Raw genomic sequence first — 17,695 nt, 5'->3', positions numbered from 1 at the left:
TCCTTTCTATGCTGAAAAGGTTAGAAAATCATCATTTTACAATGTAGTATGTATATTACGAGGAATAGCTTGTTATAAGTATTGTAACTTTAAATTTCTTCAACTAAGTAAACGATGAGTAGCGTGTTTTGCGCTAAAAATACTGCAAATCCTTCTCGTATCGGCCCCTACATAATCAATGATGTCAGTCAACTTGAGATGATATCGATTTCATCGCAATTATCTATATTATCAATAACCGGTACGCATCATCAAACTTAAAATTTTTGAAGATTATCTATGATTTTAGTCAAATGGCGTGTTGAAACCATCCTAAACATACAAAACTCCAACTTTCTTACCATATACTGACATTTAATGGCTGAAATAAATCTAAATTGAAATAAAATGAATAATCACAACCGAATCTTGCTTTTCAGTGCGTAAAATAAACAAACACCCTCACTTTTGTGGTTCTGAGCTCTAATGTAGATGTCGCATGAGCTGATTCAGCTTTGCGTAAATTCGTCAATTGACGTAAACGATGAATAGGGTGATCTGCGCTAAAATACTGCAAATCCTTCTCGTATCGGCCCCTACATAATCAATGATATCAGCCAATTTGATATGATATCGATTTCAATTGGCGATCTAACGCAAAACGTAAACGATCGATGAGACATCTGGATTTTGTTTTTGAACTAAGAAAATTATGCTAATGTAACCTAAAACTCAAAAACAAATCACGTATATTTTACTTCCGGGCTTTCCAAGGTAGTTCTCACATGCAGGGATCGTGCATTTTTCTACTTGTGTTTGGTTGTGCTCTCGAATTTCCTTCTTTAATTCAACCATTGTCAACATTTTTATAGTTTTCACTACTGAAAGAGGTAAATAACACGTTATATATAAAATTGCGCAGAATTAAATCTCTTACAAACTTATCGCAATCAAATAATCTTTTATGATTATAACATTGTAATTCATGGAAAGAACTACAAACCTTCCATAAGCTCACATGACAAAATTTAAAACCATCATCACTTTCACCGCAGCGCCGCTTAGGTGTAGATTTGTACGTTAGATCGCCAATTGAGATGGCACTTCGTGTGCAAAAGATTTTATAAATGCTTTGAAACGACTTCACTGGCATCCCTGCATTGAATATAAACAGTTTTTGTTTACTATCACTGTTTTCATCGAGTAATTAATTGTAACTAATTTTAATTTCCCACATTGAAAATATTTCGCAAACGTAATGAGCGATTCACAAGAATCTACGCTGAAACGGCATCAGGATGACGATGAAGAGGAAGACGAATGGATTGGCCCCCTGCCGTCGGCCGCAGCTCCACCAAAAAAGCGCAAAGGTTTGTATACAATTCTGCATAAGAAATTGCTATTTCAATGCCACAACATTTCTTCAATTCTAAGTTCTCGAACATGAAAAACTGTATCTGGATAACTTGCCAAATACGGACTGTTACGAGAAATCATTCATGCATCGGGACACTATCTCCCATTTGGTAGTGACGCGGACCGACTTCGTTGTGACGGCAAGTGTCGATGGACACGTGAAGTTCTGGAAGAAGATGGAGCAAGGCATCGAGTTCGTTAAGCATTTCCGGAGTCATCTAGCTCCGGTAAACTCGATGGCGGTTAATTTCAGCGGTACGTATCTCTGCACGGTGTCGGTCGACAAGAACATCAAGGTGTTCGATGTTATCAACTTTGATGTGATCAACATGCTGAAGCTGGATTACGTCCCGTACAGAGCGGAATGGATACACAACACGGGCGATGCCATAGCCTATTTGGCGGTGTAAGCAATGATCACTGTTACTATACGTTATAAAGTTCTAATATTTCATGTTTCATTCGGAAGAACTGACCAAGATTCAACCAAAATCTACATTTACGACGGGAAGGCGGACAACACCCCACTACACGTACTCGAAAAGCTTCACACAAAGCCAGTGATTATGTTGAAATACAATCCCGTGTATGAACTAACCGTTTCGATCGATAAAGCTGGCATTTTGGAATATTGGTTGGGTGCGCGGCATGATTTCAAATTTCCGTCGAAACTGGTTCACTTCGAATCCAAGCTTGACACAAGTAAGTTGTTTCGGTTAGCCCTGGGAATTGCCTGCAATTACCGTGCTTAATTTTAAGGTTTGTACGAGTTTGCAAAAAATAAAACAATCGTCTCATCGATGGCATTTTCGCAAGATGGCAAAAAATTCGCCACCGTGTCGACTGATAGGAAGATTCGAGTTTTCGGATTGCTTAGTGGAAAGCTGCTTCGGGTGTACGACGAGAGTTTAGCTCGATATAGCGAAAGTCAGCAGCTATCCCAGGCTTTATCGAATATGGAATTCGGTCGAAGGTGCTTCCTTGTAGGATTATTTTTCGTTTCTGAATAAGTGTTCGAGTTTTGCTTTTTTCAGGATGGCAAATGAAAGGGATTTGGAGAAGTCGGATTCGTTTAGTCTGATAAATATAACATTCGACTATAGTGGGCACTTCATCTTGTATTCAACAATGTTGGGCATTAAGCTTGTGAACATTGAAACGAATAAATGTTTGAACATTATTGGAAAGAATGACAATTTGCGCCCTTTGCATATAGCGTTGTTTCAGGTACGTGACTGTTAGCATTACAATTGTTATCGTTATATGTCGAAATTCCAAAATACGCAGGGACGGGTTAGAAACTCCAAAGCAGCGATAACGCTCGAGCAGGAAGCATCCGATAATCCTACCATGCAATCGGTGATGAATGATCCAACGTTATTTTGCACTGCGTACAAGTGAGTACATTTATTTGTTTATTTGGATTTGGAGCCCATTTTAGTGTGCTTGTAGCTTTTTTCTAAAATGGGCAAAAAACCTGCTCATCTTTTGCGTCAACAGTCAATACAGTCCAAATGACACAATCTTAATCCTAACAAAAATACGACTTATTCTAACTTAAAACTAGGGTAGTATGTCCAAGCACCCCATGGAACCTACTCTTATTGACGTGACGAGACAAGTGATAGTCAAAAATATGAAAGCAACGGTTGAACACACGACACATACTACTAATAGGCTCATTATAGCCATGATTGGTACGAAATGTACGAATTCGGAGGAAGTCATGGGTTCTCAGAGTACGACGAGGAATATTTATGTTGAATAGCTGACCTGGCAATCTTCGTCCCACCCAAAATATATTTTTCGTTATCACATGCACGTTTCCTCACTAAGCGCGCGTTCATGGGTCCAATCGCAGAACTGTTCATTGATTGATCTTCTAATCTACCCTTCAAAATTATTTTTTACTATAAAATTCAGTACTTCTACCAAAACTCGGCATTATAATATCGGATTATTTTCAGACACAATTCTCGTGCAAGATTTTCATCCACTTGCAAATAACATTTTTCTCCGTTTCATGGAATAAATGTTTGATACAGAAAATATGATAGAATGAAGACAGCCCTAAATCGGACAATTCCTTTCTCGAATTTTGCTCTTATCAACACATTCGCTAATCCATTTTTATTTATATAGATAGAAGACGATATAGGAGTGCGAGTTATCACATTTAAATCCATTTCCACTTTCGAACGAAGATCAATTTCGTTACCGCGAAAATCAAATGGACTAACAACGCTTGTCAATATGGAATTAAATTTTTCTAATTTTCTCATTTTCTTCAGAGTTTCCCGAATATTTTCAATTGTCATGTTTAGTTGGAATATGTTTGGTTGAAATATGTGCATTATTTTTATGGGACCTCCACTCCTTTCCAGAGGAGGAAGTGGTGTCATACCATCATAGAAACATTTCTCGTACCTGAAAACCCTCACATCCCAAATTTGGCTCCATTTGCTTGATTAGTTCTCGAGTTATGCAGAAATTTGTGAAAGGTGGGAGGAGTGTTGAACCACTCAGGGACAGGGGTGGAGTGTCTATTCACCATAGTTTCGTGACCCCTAAAACCACCACATATCAGATTTGGTTTCATTTGCTTGATTAATTCTCGAGTAATGCAGAAATTTGTGTTTCATTTGTATGCCAGAACAAACCACCCCCCCTCCCCTTAGAGAGGAGGGTGTAGTGTCTAACCACCATTTATTGCACCCTCAAACCTCCATATGCCTAATTTGTGCGAGGGAATATTGCACATTTGCTTCGCTTTGAAGATGAAAATGGTTAGCAAAAATTTTCACAAAAACTTTATTGGATACGTTAAAATTTGCGATTCTCGGCAAACATTTTCAAATCTGAAATGTAATGTGTAATACAGCAGAAATAAGAAGGGTCCAATGTAACTACCCTGTGGAACACCGGAAGTAACGTAGAAAGGTTCAGATATAATATCACCTACTTTAACTGCCATTGAACGACCAACAAGATAAGAATTTACCCAACTTGGTAGCGTACCAGAGAAACCAAGACGTTCAAGTTTTGCTATTAGTATTTCAAAATTAATTTTATCGAATATCGTGCTGAAAAATCCGTGTAGATTGCGTCTATCTGCTTATGAGCTTCTATAGCTCTGATGATGAAAGACGTATAGCTGATAAGATTGGTGCTTGTTGATCTTTTCGGCATGAATCCGTGTTGGGTAGGGCAAACGTGGTTGGAACAATGGTGCTTGAGAGAGTCGAGAACAATCAGCTCGAAACGTTTAGAAAAGGCGCGTAATGAGACAATTCCCCTGTAGTTTGAAACTTCCCTTTTATCGCCTTTTTTGAACACTGGAAAGACGAACGATTTCTTCCAGTATATAGGAAATGATCCAGATTTCAGAGTACGATAGAAAATTGTAGCTTGGGGCTTAGAGATAGCCATACTGCCCTTTTTCCGAATAATTGATGGTATTCCGTCGGGACCAGGATTTGATGAACCTTTCAAACGCGTGCATGCTGTTTCCACGAAGTTATGAGTGATCAGTGGATGAGGGTCGATGGCTGGGCGTTGTGGTACGTTATATGGAACATTACTGATCTGAATTGGGTTAAGTGTTTCTTCGGTGAAAACTACTGAGAAACGTTCCTTAAAAAGATCACTGATAGTAGGGAGAGATGATGTTTCTTTGTTATCTAGCTTCATGGTTGAGGGCAATCCTACTTCCTTCTGCTGTTCATCTATATAACCCCAAAACCTCTTGGGATTTATTTTCAAACTAAATTGAATTCTATTCAGATAAGTGTGGAACAATTGCTTGTTCCTACGTTTGTATCTGTTATTGCAGGCAAGGTAGTACGCGCTAGTGTAGGAGTTGCGGTCTTTGGAAAGTTTCTTAAGCGCCGATCTCTTAATCGACTTTAGCCGCTTGTGTGTTTTGTTGGATCATGGTGGGTAAGCATTGACCTTACATACCATTTCACTATGGTCCAGGAGGTGCATTTAAGTGGAAATTAGCATCTAGAGCTCGACAGTGATTCTCTAGACAAAAACTGTCTTCGACAAAGTTGTAACATATAATAGAGCGCTCATTTTTATGTTATCAAAAATAGGGTGACCAAAATTTACGATGAAATAAAAAATCTAACTTTCTTATTTTCATAGATAGAGGTAAACATAGGTCGACAATATTGTAGCCCTGGTTATTTTAAGTAACTTTGTGGAACAATATTTCCTTTTATCTCTTCAAATAACCGATACAGCGTTTTTTCTCTAGGTTGAGTTAGGGTTACCATGAAAAAAAAGTTTTTTTTTGCTCTAACTTTTATATGTAAAATCCTACATCAAAACTGTCTTCGATCCACGCATTTTACGGTGCATAACTTGTATGTATCTTAATTCTACTCAAAGTTATTGATGTTTTTTCCCCGAAAACACGACCTTTTCATTTGCTTGTCGTTTTTTTTGGGGCAAACATAATAAACAAATATTGATGGCATTTTAAAGAGCACATTTGACTCTACATAAGGTGAAACTTTCAAAAAAGTGTTATTTTTTTGTATTTGAGTAAATTAAATTTGAAATTATAAGTTTTTGCATATAATGGAACAAGTTGCAATTTTTGAATGCATATAGTAAGCGTAGACTTTGAAGCAGCATCACTTTAGTTCAGTCTTATAGCCACTCAACATGGAGGTTCAAATAAGACACATTGTTGATTTCCTTTTTCGGTGGACGAAATATAGAAGACGTTATACAATTATTACGAGAAAAATGCCTAGATATATGTGTTTTGAGTGCCAGAAAGTGTCTGAAATTTGAGAAGTTAAAATTCTCAACACAGTGGTCGAAATGTGCTCGTACACGCTCCCGATTTGAACGGCAAAATGCCACGTGGCTCGAAGAAGTCTTGGTTTTCTCAAAAAATACCTTTCTAATACTGCAAGAAGGCAAGAAAGGAAATGTTTCTCTGAGCTGAGTCAAAGGATGAAGCGTAACCGTATTCGGGAGATTACAGAAAAAAAATCTGCTGAAGAACTGGGCTTTGCAACAGCTCCCAGTATCAGGGTTGGTTGGTCCCGTCATTCGGCTATGGTTGTAGAAAATTTGGTGAAAACGCCTAATAAGAAAAATAGACGTTCTAAAGATACAGATACAGATACAGACGATCCAGAAAAATACCAGTATGGAATTTCACCGCTTCACGCAATTATTCGAACTATGGAAATCTTTATTAAGATTTCTTCCCGTTTGACCATGGAGGAGCCAGCTTGGAAAGTGCCCAAAACAAATCAAATTGCCAAAGAACGGGAAGAAACCGTTTGCAAAGAATTGAAGGAGCAGTTGGGATTATATATAAATGAACCACGCCCAGGAGGTATAGTACACCCGTGGCCGAGTGGTTAGCGTCTCACATTATCATGCCGGGTGTTCGGGTTCGATTCCCGTTCTGGCCGGGGGATTTTTCGTCAAAGAAATTTCCTACGACTTGCACTGTGGTCACGCGTATTCACGAATTTGCCCCTCGGAATACATTCAAGGCGTGTTATTTGGCTTAAGAAATCTCAACTAAGTATTAACAAATGACGCTAGTTAATGCATACGTTGAGACGGCAAAAGTTTCACAGGGAACGTTAACGCCATCCAAGAAGAAGACGCCCAGGAGGAGGAAACTCGAATTGCGGCAACGTTGTTCGTCGATTTTTCGAGAATAGAGAAGCGGTTGCGGAAATTACGGGGTTGGATAAGAAGTTATTGGAGAAATTTTATGTAATTTTGACATTAATCAATTGTAAGGCGCAAATCGATGTGCATGCTTATCAAGTGTATGTACATGCGCTAAACATGCGCTACTTCCAATCGGTATGTTTTCCGAAGAAGCTGCTGAATCCCGTAATAAAAGCATCCGCCAGTTCAGAGAGCGACACGTCAGGAAATTCAACAGAGAAGTAAACTTGGAGGACGTCTTCAAGAGGCTCCTCTTGACGTCGGATCCAGTATTATCTCTTAGTAATAGACAAACACCAGAGTATTCCGATCTTCTGATTCCGGAAAATGCTATGCATTTGATTTTGTAGTTTTTTTATTTGTATGATTTTTAATTATTACTATGAATTTAATTTCCATTATAACAACTAAAATAGGTTAATGTGTATATACGGAAGATTATAAAAATAAATTTGAATAAAACAATAGGAACAACAAAAGTTTGGTAAAATAATGTCATCAATCAACTCATCGCCAGTAAAATATGTCAATACATTACTAAAAAATAACACGTGGAGCCCGGAGTTGTTCTTTATACGGTTTCCATTCAGGAAGCATTTGAGAATTTGTCGGTCCCCGCTTTTCTTTTTATACAATAAATATAATTTATTGTATAAAAAGAAAATAGTCAGAAATTTTTCTCGTAATAATTGTATAACGTATTCTATATTTCGCACACCGAAAAAGGAAATCAACAATGTGTCTTCTTTGAATCTCCATGTTGAGTGGCTATAAGACTGAACTAAAGTGATGCTGCTTTAAAGTCTACGCTTACTATATGCATTCAAAAATTGCAACTTGTTCCTTTATATGCAAAAACTTATAATTTCAAATTTAATTTACTGAAATACAAAAAGTAACACTCTTTTGAAAGTTTCACCTTATGTAGAGTCAAATGTGCTCTTTAAAATGCCATCAATTTTTTTTTATGTTTGCCCCAAAAAGAACGACAAGCAAATGAAAAGGTCGTGTTTTCGGGGAAAAAACATCAATAACTTTGAGTAGAATTAAGATACATACAAGTTATGCACCGTAAAATGCGTGGATTGGAAAGCTCTTACAGTCATTCGAAGACAGTTTTGATGTAGGATTTTGCATATAAAAGTTAGAGTAAAAAAACCTTTTTTTTTCATGGTAACCCTAACTCAGCCTAGAGGAAAAGCGCTATATCGGTTATTTGAAGAGATAAAAAGAAATATTGTTCCACAAAGTTACTTAAAATAACCAGGGCTACAATATTGTCGAACTATGTTTACCTCTATCTATAAAAATAAGAAAGTTAGATTTTTTATTTCATCGTAAATTTTGGTCACCCTATTTTTGATAACATAAAAATGAGCGCTCTATTATATGTTACAACTTTGTCGAAGACAGTTTTTGTCTAGAGAATCACTGTCAAGCTCTAGATGCTAATTTCCACTTAAATGCACCTCCTGGACCATAGTGCATTTTGGGAGTGAACTGATTGATGGCATAGGAAACCACGGTGGTGAAAATCTCGACCGCTGAGTCGACATTTAAATCCTGCAACATGTTATCCCAATCTACAAAATATAAGAACAGGTTCATTTCCATGAAGATCGTTTTCCTGAAGCTTCTGAGACCGGGATGTATTGACAAGGAGTGAAATTCTTTTTTTTTTTATTAATTCGTTTATTTTTACAGGCTTAGTTACTTAAGTTTAAAGGAGCCGAATTCTTAAATATAATTTTAAAACTATATATATATATATATATATATATATAAACAATTTTCTTACATCTATGGTTAGTAAGGTGGAAAACCGATTACTCGCGGTGTACTCGAGTTTAGGAGGGTGACATATTTTTAGGAGAAGGATGGGATATAAGGAAATTGTAACAATGTTGATGAACACTCATTTCATAAATCTATTCGTATATCTATAGTGTATTTACATTTCAACTTATTCTACTATTTATAGCAAGGGGACGAATTACCCGCAAAGGAAGGAAAGGAGGGTATAAGGATGTAGGGACAATCACACACGAAGATCTATAGCTTTAAGGAAAATATATATATGGGACATGTAATCAAGGTCTAACCGAGCCAACACATCTCTCACCGGCACATTGGGCTGTCTTCCTCGGGCCCGAAGGGAGTTTTTTAAATTCGATCTGGCGACCAGATACACCTCGCACGACCAAACAATGTGCTCGATGTCGTGATAACCTTGGCCACAAACGCAGAGATTGCTGCTGGCAAGATTGAAACGAAAGAGTAGTGCATCTAACGAACAGTGATTGGACATGAGTCGGGAGAAGGTGCGAATAAAGTCCCGACTCAAGTCTAGACTTTTGAACCACGGTTTGAGGCTAACCTTAGGGATAATCGAGTGAAACCACCGGCCCAATTCATCTTCATTCCACTTGCGTTGCCAGTTAGCGATGGTATTTTTGCGGACTAAAGAATAAAATTCATTGAAGGCGATTTGACGCTGATAAATATCGCCTTCAATTGCACCTACCTTTGCTAATGAGTCAGCCCTCTCATTACCCGGAATGGAGCAATGTGAAGGGACCCAGATAAAGGTAATGACATAACAGCGTCTGGATAAAGCACTCAAAATTTCTCGTATTCTTTCAAGGAAGTACGGCGAGTGCTTTTCCGGCCTCACTGAACGGATAGCTTCGACAGAGCTAAGACTATCCGTTACAATGTAATAGTGTTCAACAGGTCGTGAGGCGACGCTGTCCAGCGCCCAATGAATTGCTGCCAATTCAGCAATATACACTGAGCAAGGATTCTGAAAACTGTGTGAGGTGCTAAAAAATTCGTTGAACACTCCAAATCCTGTGGACTCGTTTATAGTGGACCCATCAGTAAAATACATATTATCACAATTGATACCCCCATACTTTTCATCGAAGATCGTTGGAGCGATCCTCGAGCGTTGGTAATCTGAATATCCATGGATATCTGGCTTCATGGACAGATCAAAATGCACAGAGGAATTGATGTAGTCAGGGAAACAAACACGGTTGGGAATATACGAAGAAGGATCAACCTGCATGGAGATGAATTCATGATATGAACTCATGAATCCGGAGTGAAAATTTAGCTCGGTCAGCTGCTCAAAATTTCCGATCACCAATGTGTTCATAACCTTACACCGGATGAAGAACCGAAGAGATAATAAATTGAAGCGATCTTTTAGTGGGAGTAGGCCTGCCAAAACCTCGAGACTCATGGTATGCGTTGAGGGCATACATCCCAACGCGATACGGAGACAAAGATACTGAATTCGCTCGAGTTTAATGAGGTGTGTTTTGGCAGCTGATTGAAAACAGAAACTGCCATACTCCATCACTGAGAGAATAGTTGTTCGATACAACATTATAAGATCTTCGGGATGGGCTCCCCACCAGGTGCCGGTAATTGTACGGAGAAAGTTTATTCTTTGTTGGCATTTTTTACTCAGATACCTAATATGGGCCCCCCAAGTACATTTGGAGTCGAACCAGACCCCAAGATACTTGAATGACATAGCATGAGTGATCGGTTTACCCAAAAGTTGAAGCTTTGGTTTTGCTGGTCTATGCTTCCTAGAAAAAAACCACCATCTCTGTTTTCTCCGTGGAGAATTCGATCCCTAGCCCAATGGCCCAGGTTGAAAAATTGTTCATAGTATCTTGTAAGGGTCCTTGCAGGTCGGATTCGTTTGATCCTACGACAGACACCACTCCATCATCTGCAAGTTGTCTTAGGCTGCAATTTTGTGTAATTGTCGATGTCGCTTACATAGAAGTTGTACAAAAGGGGGCTTAAACATGAGCCCTGGGGGAGGCCCATGTAAGAGACCCGACTTACTGCCGAATCTCCATGAGAAAAGTTCAAATGTTTCTCACAAAACAAGTTATATAACATATTATTCAATAGAGGCGGCAGACCCCGAGAGTGTAATTTGTCTGACAAAACCTTTATTGAAACAGAATCAAAGGCCCCCTTTATGTCCAAGAATACTGAAGCCATTTGTTTTTTTCCGGCGTAAGCCATTTGAATTTCTGAAGAAAGCAACGCAAGACAATCATTCGTCCCCTTGCCCCTGCGGAACCCATATTGTGTATCTGAGAGTATGCCATTCGTTTCAACCCATCGATCAAGGCGAAACAAGATCATTTTCTCCAACAATTTCCGTATACTAGACAGCATTGCTATTGGGCGGTACGAATTGAAGTCGGACGCGGGTTTTCCGGGTTTTTGAATAGCTATAACTCGTACTTGTCTCCAATCATCTGGAACAATATTATTCTCCAGAAACCGATTGAATAAATTCAACAAGCGATGTTTCGCCACATCAGGGAGATTTTTCAGCAAGTTGAACTTAATTCTATCCGATCCCGGAACAGAATTGTTACATGAAAGCAGAGCAAGAGAGAATTCTACCATCGAAAACTCGGAATCAAGATCGCACCTACCTTGTGGTATATCTCGAACAATTTTTTGCACAGGAGCGGAATAAGGACAAACCTTCCGTGCAAAATTAAAAATCCATCGATGTGAATATTCTTCGCTTTCATTCGTTGAAGAGTGATTTCTCATGTTTCGAGCCACTTTCCATAATTTTTTCATTGACGTTTCTCGTGACAAACCTCTCACGAAATTTCGTCAATAAGCACGTTTTTTCCCTTTGATTAAGTTTTTAAATTGATCTTTAGAGGCGAATGAACTGCAAAGTTTAAAGCCTCTTAAAAACAAAGAAAGAAGAAGAATTGATCTTCAAGGGCTAAATACGTTTGAAAATTTTCAGGGGTTCCACGTTTCCGAAAAGCTTTAAATGCATTCGATTTTTCTACATAAAGCTTGGAACATTGGCTATCCCACCATAGATTGGGAGGCCTTCGGGAAATGGTGGAACCTGGGATGGGTTTCGTTTGAGCGCGAACCGCGCTGTCATAGATCAAACGAGAAAGGAAGTTATACTCCTCCAATGGAGGTAAACCATCTCTGGAATTGATGGCTAGAGCAATCGCGTCCGCATATTTTTTCCAGTCAATGTGTCTTGTGAGGTCATATGCCATGTTTATAGATTCAGAAGAATTCGACCCAATGGTGATGGGACTTTTTGATTGGCAAGTGATCTCTACCGTTGGGGTCCTGGATTACATTCCACTTGCAATCTAACGATAGTGAATTCGAGCAAAGCGAGAGGTCAAGAGCACTTGGGTTAGCAGGAGGTTTAGGTACACGTGTTGTTTCCCCAGTGTTCAAAACGGTCATATTGAAGCTGTTACAAAGGTCATATATCAACAATGAACGATTGTCGTCGTACTGTTCCCCCCAGGCAGTTCCGTGAGAGTTGAAGTCTCCCAAGATCAATCGTGGCTCAGGAAGGAGTGAGCACATGTCATCAAGTTGTTTGCGGCTAACCGCAGCTCTCGGAGGCCAATACAAGCTGACAATACAGAGGTCTTTGCCTCTGATGTTTGCATGACAAGCAACAGCTTCGATCCCTCCAATAGGTGGAAGGTCAATTCTAAAAAAATGAGTGGCACTTATTGATCCCCAAAAGCACCCCTCCGTATCTATCATCACGGTCCAAGCGTATAATATTAAAATCGTGGAAAGAGATATCATCTCGCGAAGAAAGCCAAGTTTCGGACAGAGCAAAAACATCACAATTGAAGTTATGAATTAAAAATTTGAATGTATCCAATTTAGGGATAAGACTACGACAATTCCACTGTAAAACAGTGATATCTCCGACCTCTCTATTTGAATTAGACATCAAGAGAGATAATCATTGCAAGGAGGGGCCATGTTTGCATCAATTGTTGCAAAATTGTCTTTAATACTGGAAGCATTGAGATGACAATGGTTCTGATGGAGTCGGAAACATTAAAACACTTGAAGATTTGATCCAAAAGGTCAGACAACTTTATAAATCCCGATTGGGAAGTTGAACTGGACGGAAAAATAGGGACAGTTGGGGTTTTTGATGTCCCCTCGAGTGCTGGGTCGTTCGAAGATGAAATATTCCCACAGAAGCCAGGAGGAACCTGGTTTTGCTTGTCCGCTGCACTCGATTTTTTAGGCAAGCTAACAGAGGATATAACCGTGGGGACTTGTTCTTGAACTTTGGGAGTGGTCACATTTTTGCGCCGGGGATTCCCTTTGAAAATAAACGGTGTGCCCCCGCTAGCTGTGTCCGCTTCCATTTCATCAACTGGCAACGTGGAAAAGGTATTGTGTGTTGAGATTGGTTGTTGTTGTTGTTGGGTCAGTGGCGAAGCGCCCTTCAAAATTTCCGCAAATGTGCGCTTCGAGCGTTCCTTTAAAGAGCGCTTCTGTTTCTCCCAGCGACTCTTGTAATTTTCACAAACTGAGAGCTCGTGTGGGGATCCCCCGCAATATGGACATTTATGCTCAGTCGCACTGCAGGATTTCCCCTCATGTTGCTCTCCGCAAGTGGCACAGCGCTCCTTGTTGGCACAATAATCCGAAGTGTGACCAACTGACTTGCATTTGTTGCAAGTCATGGGCTTTGGCACGAAGAGTCGCACAGGTAGTCTCAATTTGTCCACCATAACGTAGTCAGGGAGGGCGGCACCAGCAAAGGTGACTCGAAACGAGTCGGACGGCGTAAATTTAGTTTGGTCCCCATCATGGGAAAGTTTCCCGAGTTGGCGACAGTCCAAGAGTTTCACTTCCATTGAGGGGAGCTTCTAGAAACTTGCCTTTTCCTTCTGCTTTTATTTCTTCGCTCGTCAGACCCGTTTCAGTCATCACCCCCTCAATTTCTACGTTATGGGAGGGTATAAATGTTCGATATTCGAGAGTGAAATGTTGATCAGCAACAATCTCGTTTGCGTGTTTCCGTTCATTCACGACAACTCGCAATTTGTTCGGTCTAACCCTGCGAATTTCAGATACAGAAGTGTATCTGGCCAGATCTTTCATGATCTGAATCACGTTAAGGTTTTTTTCTTTCGGTTTTGGCCGGAGGAAAACAACCCAAGGGCCAGTTCCAGGTGCATCTTCTGGATAAACTCTGACACGTGGAGCGGAGACAACAGAGGGGGAAGACGAGGACGAGGACGAGGACGAGGACGAGGACGAGGATGAGGATGAGGACGAGGACGAGGATTGGGTTGGATCGGAAGCATCAGAAGGGGGAAGCGAAATCGATGATGGGAGAGGGGGAGTGGAAGTAACAGTGGGTTGAGAAGGGAGGCTTGTAATTTTCTTAGAGGGGGGCTTGGTAGGATGAGCGGATTCGTCCCCAGAAGAATTATCTTCCTTATGAGGGACTCGTTTATGTTTTTTCCCAGATCTTGTATGAGATTCATTATCGGAGATCTCCATCTCTGGAGATCCTCAACTATACTCCATTTTACAAAGATTTCTGTCTTATTTTTAATTTATTATTGATTTTAACAATAATCTCAAAAAAAAATAGCAAAAAAAAAATATGATAATAATTGATAATAATATTAAACAATGAACAAATGAATTGAATAATAATATTAATAATAAATATGTGTACCTTAATATAAAAGATGTTCCAATAATGCGCTCTACTGCCCTAATCAGGGAGAGACAGAGGCTACGCGCTACGGAGACAACACAATAGCGCAAGAATAGCTTACGGAGCCACGTGGTGATGAATCCCGTTTGCGACAGTCACGCGATGTCGATCCCGTTATGCCGAATCAGTTCAACAGCCGCAATCCGGCTCGCTGCAAGAGCGCTGGTTCCTTTGTTCCTTCGTTCCACTTAACAAAAGGTCAGGTCGAAAGCGGACAGCAATGACCTTCACTCGTACACGATTCACTCGTACCAATAGCACAATAGCAAAAGTGGCAACGCACAATACCGACACTGAACTTCACTCGTCAAGAGTTGGATAGCGAATGAGTGAAATTCTTGATGAACAAGATTATCCAATATAGCGATTAGAAGGAATATAAACGACACAGATAAACGTTGTAAACCCAGGAACGAAAAGTTCAGGCAAGTGCAATCAGGGGATTGCAGTAATCGGCATTTGTAGCCAGTAGTTTTGACGCTCGTCAGGTTTGAATGGTCTGAACGGAAAACTTTATACTCATTTCCAAATTGAGGAGAGTGTGTGACAGTTGAGCCAGGTCTCAGTAAAAGCATATAAATCGTATGCTCAAGGGAAGGTCTCGTTAGTCGTTGAACCCACTGGTCTATTAACCGAATGCGAGTTATATCGAGAAATACTATTTATCAAATACTACTGAACGATTTTCTTGATTTTTTTTTCCGTGTTCCAAAATTGCGACCTTGAGTTCTTCAATCGTGGTGTACCGTGTTCCCTCAGTGTAGATTCTGCGTACAAGGATCCCCCTAAGATTTTCAACAGGATTCAAGTCTTTAACCTTTCAACCCCTCTTTATGTGAGGATTTTTCTACCAAAACTTTTTTAACCAGAAAGCTTCGATTTACGTGAAGCTCTTTCCTTCTTACCGTATCCTTGATGATTCGTCAAATAATTGAGCACTACTAGATGGGATTGACCAATCATTTTCTTGGTGAAAAGCATTGATTTGTCTTTCTTTTCTCTCCGTGAGCACTTTTCCCTTTGGCATTTTCCAGATTTATTGGTCAAAACAACTAAAGCTACGGAAAAATGTAACTGGTCACTTGACACTTGAAAAATATAAAACCTTCGGTTTACGCTCAGCGCTCGCACACACACATGTGAAAATCATGCAGTGTATGGTAATCACCAATACCAATTCACTAGAATAGAAGTTGAAGCATTGTTTGTTTACACTGTTTACAAAGCAGCCAGATCATCACCTGGTCTTATAGAAGATGGACAGAGTGTATAATGCGACGCTCACACACACCAAAAGTGAAACGGGTTTCTGCAGTTTTTTTTACCCCATTTATTTATTAGGCTCATTACCATTTAGCTGTAACAGAGCCGGGTTTAATCGTGTACATGTACATATGTTTATGTTTCTATAAATTGTGAATTACACAGTAGTTAGTAGTAGCCATTTAGGCGTTAAGTTTTCTGTTCCATTACATTATGGTAAATTACACAGTAGTAGCCATTTAGGCGTAAGGGTATTCTTTCTGTTCTTCCATTGTTCAGCAGACCGGACAGCGGAGACAGTTGATATTGATCATTGTTGAGTTATTTATAGAACAGCAGCCTGATGTTTCTTGCAGAGCAGAGCAGTTGTATGGATGAATCGATCTTTGTTCCACCGTGGATCGATTTCCATCGCTGATGATGGTTGCGTGGACGTAGTTATTCTATAACAACACAAAGATGGTCAATTGAGGGCCCTGAGTTTGAACTCACGATCGATCGCTTGGTAAGCGAACGCGTAACCAAGTGGCTACGAAGACCCCCTAGGGTTTCTGCAGTTCGCACAAGTTATTTTGCTGCAGTGGGAAGCAGCACATTTTTTTGTCATCTCTTCTACACAAATTGCACGAGTGGCTGGAGAGAATGTATTGACTGATCCATTGTTCAATGATAGCGGTGACGTGTAAAGATGAAACTATATTTATCACTAATAATTCAGCACTTGGCGACCGAATAACGACGCGCAAAGCTATAAGCCGTATACTAGCGATGAAATATATAATTATCTAAACGTTTGAACGACCATAATCAGAAAAATAAGGCGGAAAGAAATGAAAGCGATTTGTTGATGTTTTTGTTGTTGTTGTTGAAAAGCTTCCAACAATTTCTCGTGCATTGATTTATCTTTTTTAACCGCAGAAAGCAACGATTTTATTTGTACAGTCGAAGGTTACCATCCGACCTGCAGGATGCTGATCGCGATGTCTTCAATGAGAAGCCTTCGAAGGAAGATATTATCTCAGTCACTGAAGGACAAGGTAAATACAAATATATTTCGAAGATTTAACTCGCATTGAACTGGTTTCGTTTAATCCCATTGCACTAATCATAATAAAGGAGAAGGTATCAATCAACAGAAATATCTTGGAGACATTATTGTCCACAATATATTGATCTTTTTGCATGTTTTGTTAGGTTCCCAAAAGATATACGATCATGCTGTGATCCACACCACCATGGGCGACATCCACATGCGATTATTCGGCAAGGAATGTCCCAAATCGGTTGAAAATTTCTGCGTCCACAGCAAAAACGGTTACTACAATGGACATATCTTTCATCGTGTTATAAAGGGGTTCATGATACAAACGGGGGATCCAACCGGAACTGGAACGGGTGGCCAGTCTATCTGGGGAGGAGAGTTCAAGGATGAATTTTGTTCGACTTTGAAACACGATCGTCCGTACACGGTCAGTATGGCGAATGCCGGTCCAAACACAAATGGAAGTCAGTTTTTTGTAACAGTTTTGCCAACGGTAAGTTGCCATCATGAGATCAGAATATCTTATTTTTTGTTAATCATTTCATACTTCATAGCCCTGGTTAGACAACAAACATACAGTGTTCGGACGTGTCCATAAAGGTATGGAAGTAGTACAGAATATTTGTAATAGCAAAACCAATCCAAAAACCGATAAACCATATGATGAAATTCGGATAATTTCTATTAATCTCTCGTAG

The 17,695-nt window shown here is 39.6% G+C and overlaps 1 protein-coding gene across 1 annotated transcript in view; it reads left to right on the top strand.

The window, feature by feature from the left end:
* The first annotated feature begins 1,103 nt into the window (after nucleotides 1-1,103).
* Nucleotides 1,104-17,695, top strand: part of LOC129775271 (peptidylprolyl isomerase domain and WD repeat-containing protein 1) — a 78,930-nt gene continuing 62,338 nt past the window's right edge. The window contains exons 1-9 of the mRNA XM_055779784.1: nucleotides 1,104-1,349; nucleotides 1,414-1,801; nucleotides 1,865-2,097; nucleotides 2,155-2,368; nucleotides 2,430-2,622; nucleotides 2,683-2,792; nucleotides 16,874-16,992; nucleotides 17,150-17,490; nucleotides 17,552-17,695. Of these exons, the coding sequence (XP_055635759.1) occupies nucleotides 1,238-1,349; nucleotides 1,414-1,801; nucleotides 1,865-2,097; nucleotides 2,155-2,368; nucleotides 2,430-2,622; nucleotides 2,683-2,792; nucleotides 16,874-16,992; nucleotides 17,150-17,490; nucleotides 17,552-17,695 (1,854 nt within the window). The 5' untranslated portion in view covers nucleotides 1,104-1,237. The remainder of the gene's footprint in view (nucleotides 1,350-1,413; nucleotides 1,802-1,864; nucleotides 2,098-2,154; nucleotides 2,369-2,429; nucleotides 2,623-2,682; nucleotides 2,793-16,873; nucleotides 16,993-17,149; nucleotides 17,491-17,551) is intronic.

This window comes from Toxorhynchites rutilus, chromosome 3, assembly GCF_029784135.1.
Source record: "Toxorhynchites rutilus septentrionalis strain SRP chromosome 3, ASM2978413v1, whole genome shotgun sequence".
Taxonomy (NCBI): Eukaryota; Metazoa; Arthropoda; class Insecta; order Diptera; family Culicidae; genus Toxorhynchites; species Toxorhynchites rutilus.
This window is presented reverse-complemented; position numbering and strand designations above follow the sequence as displayed.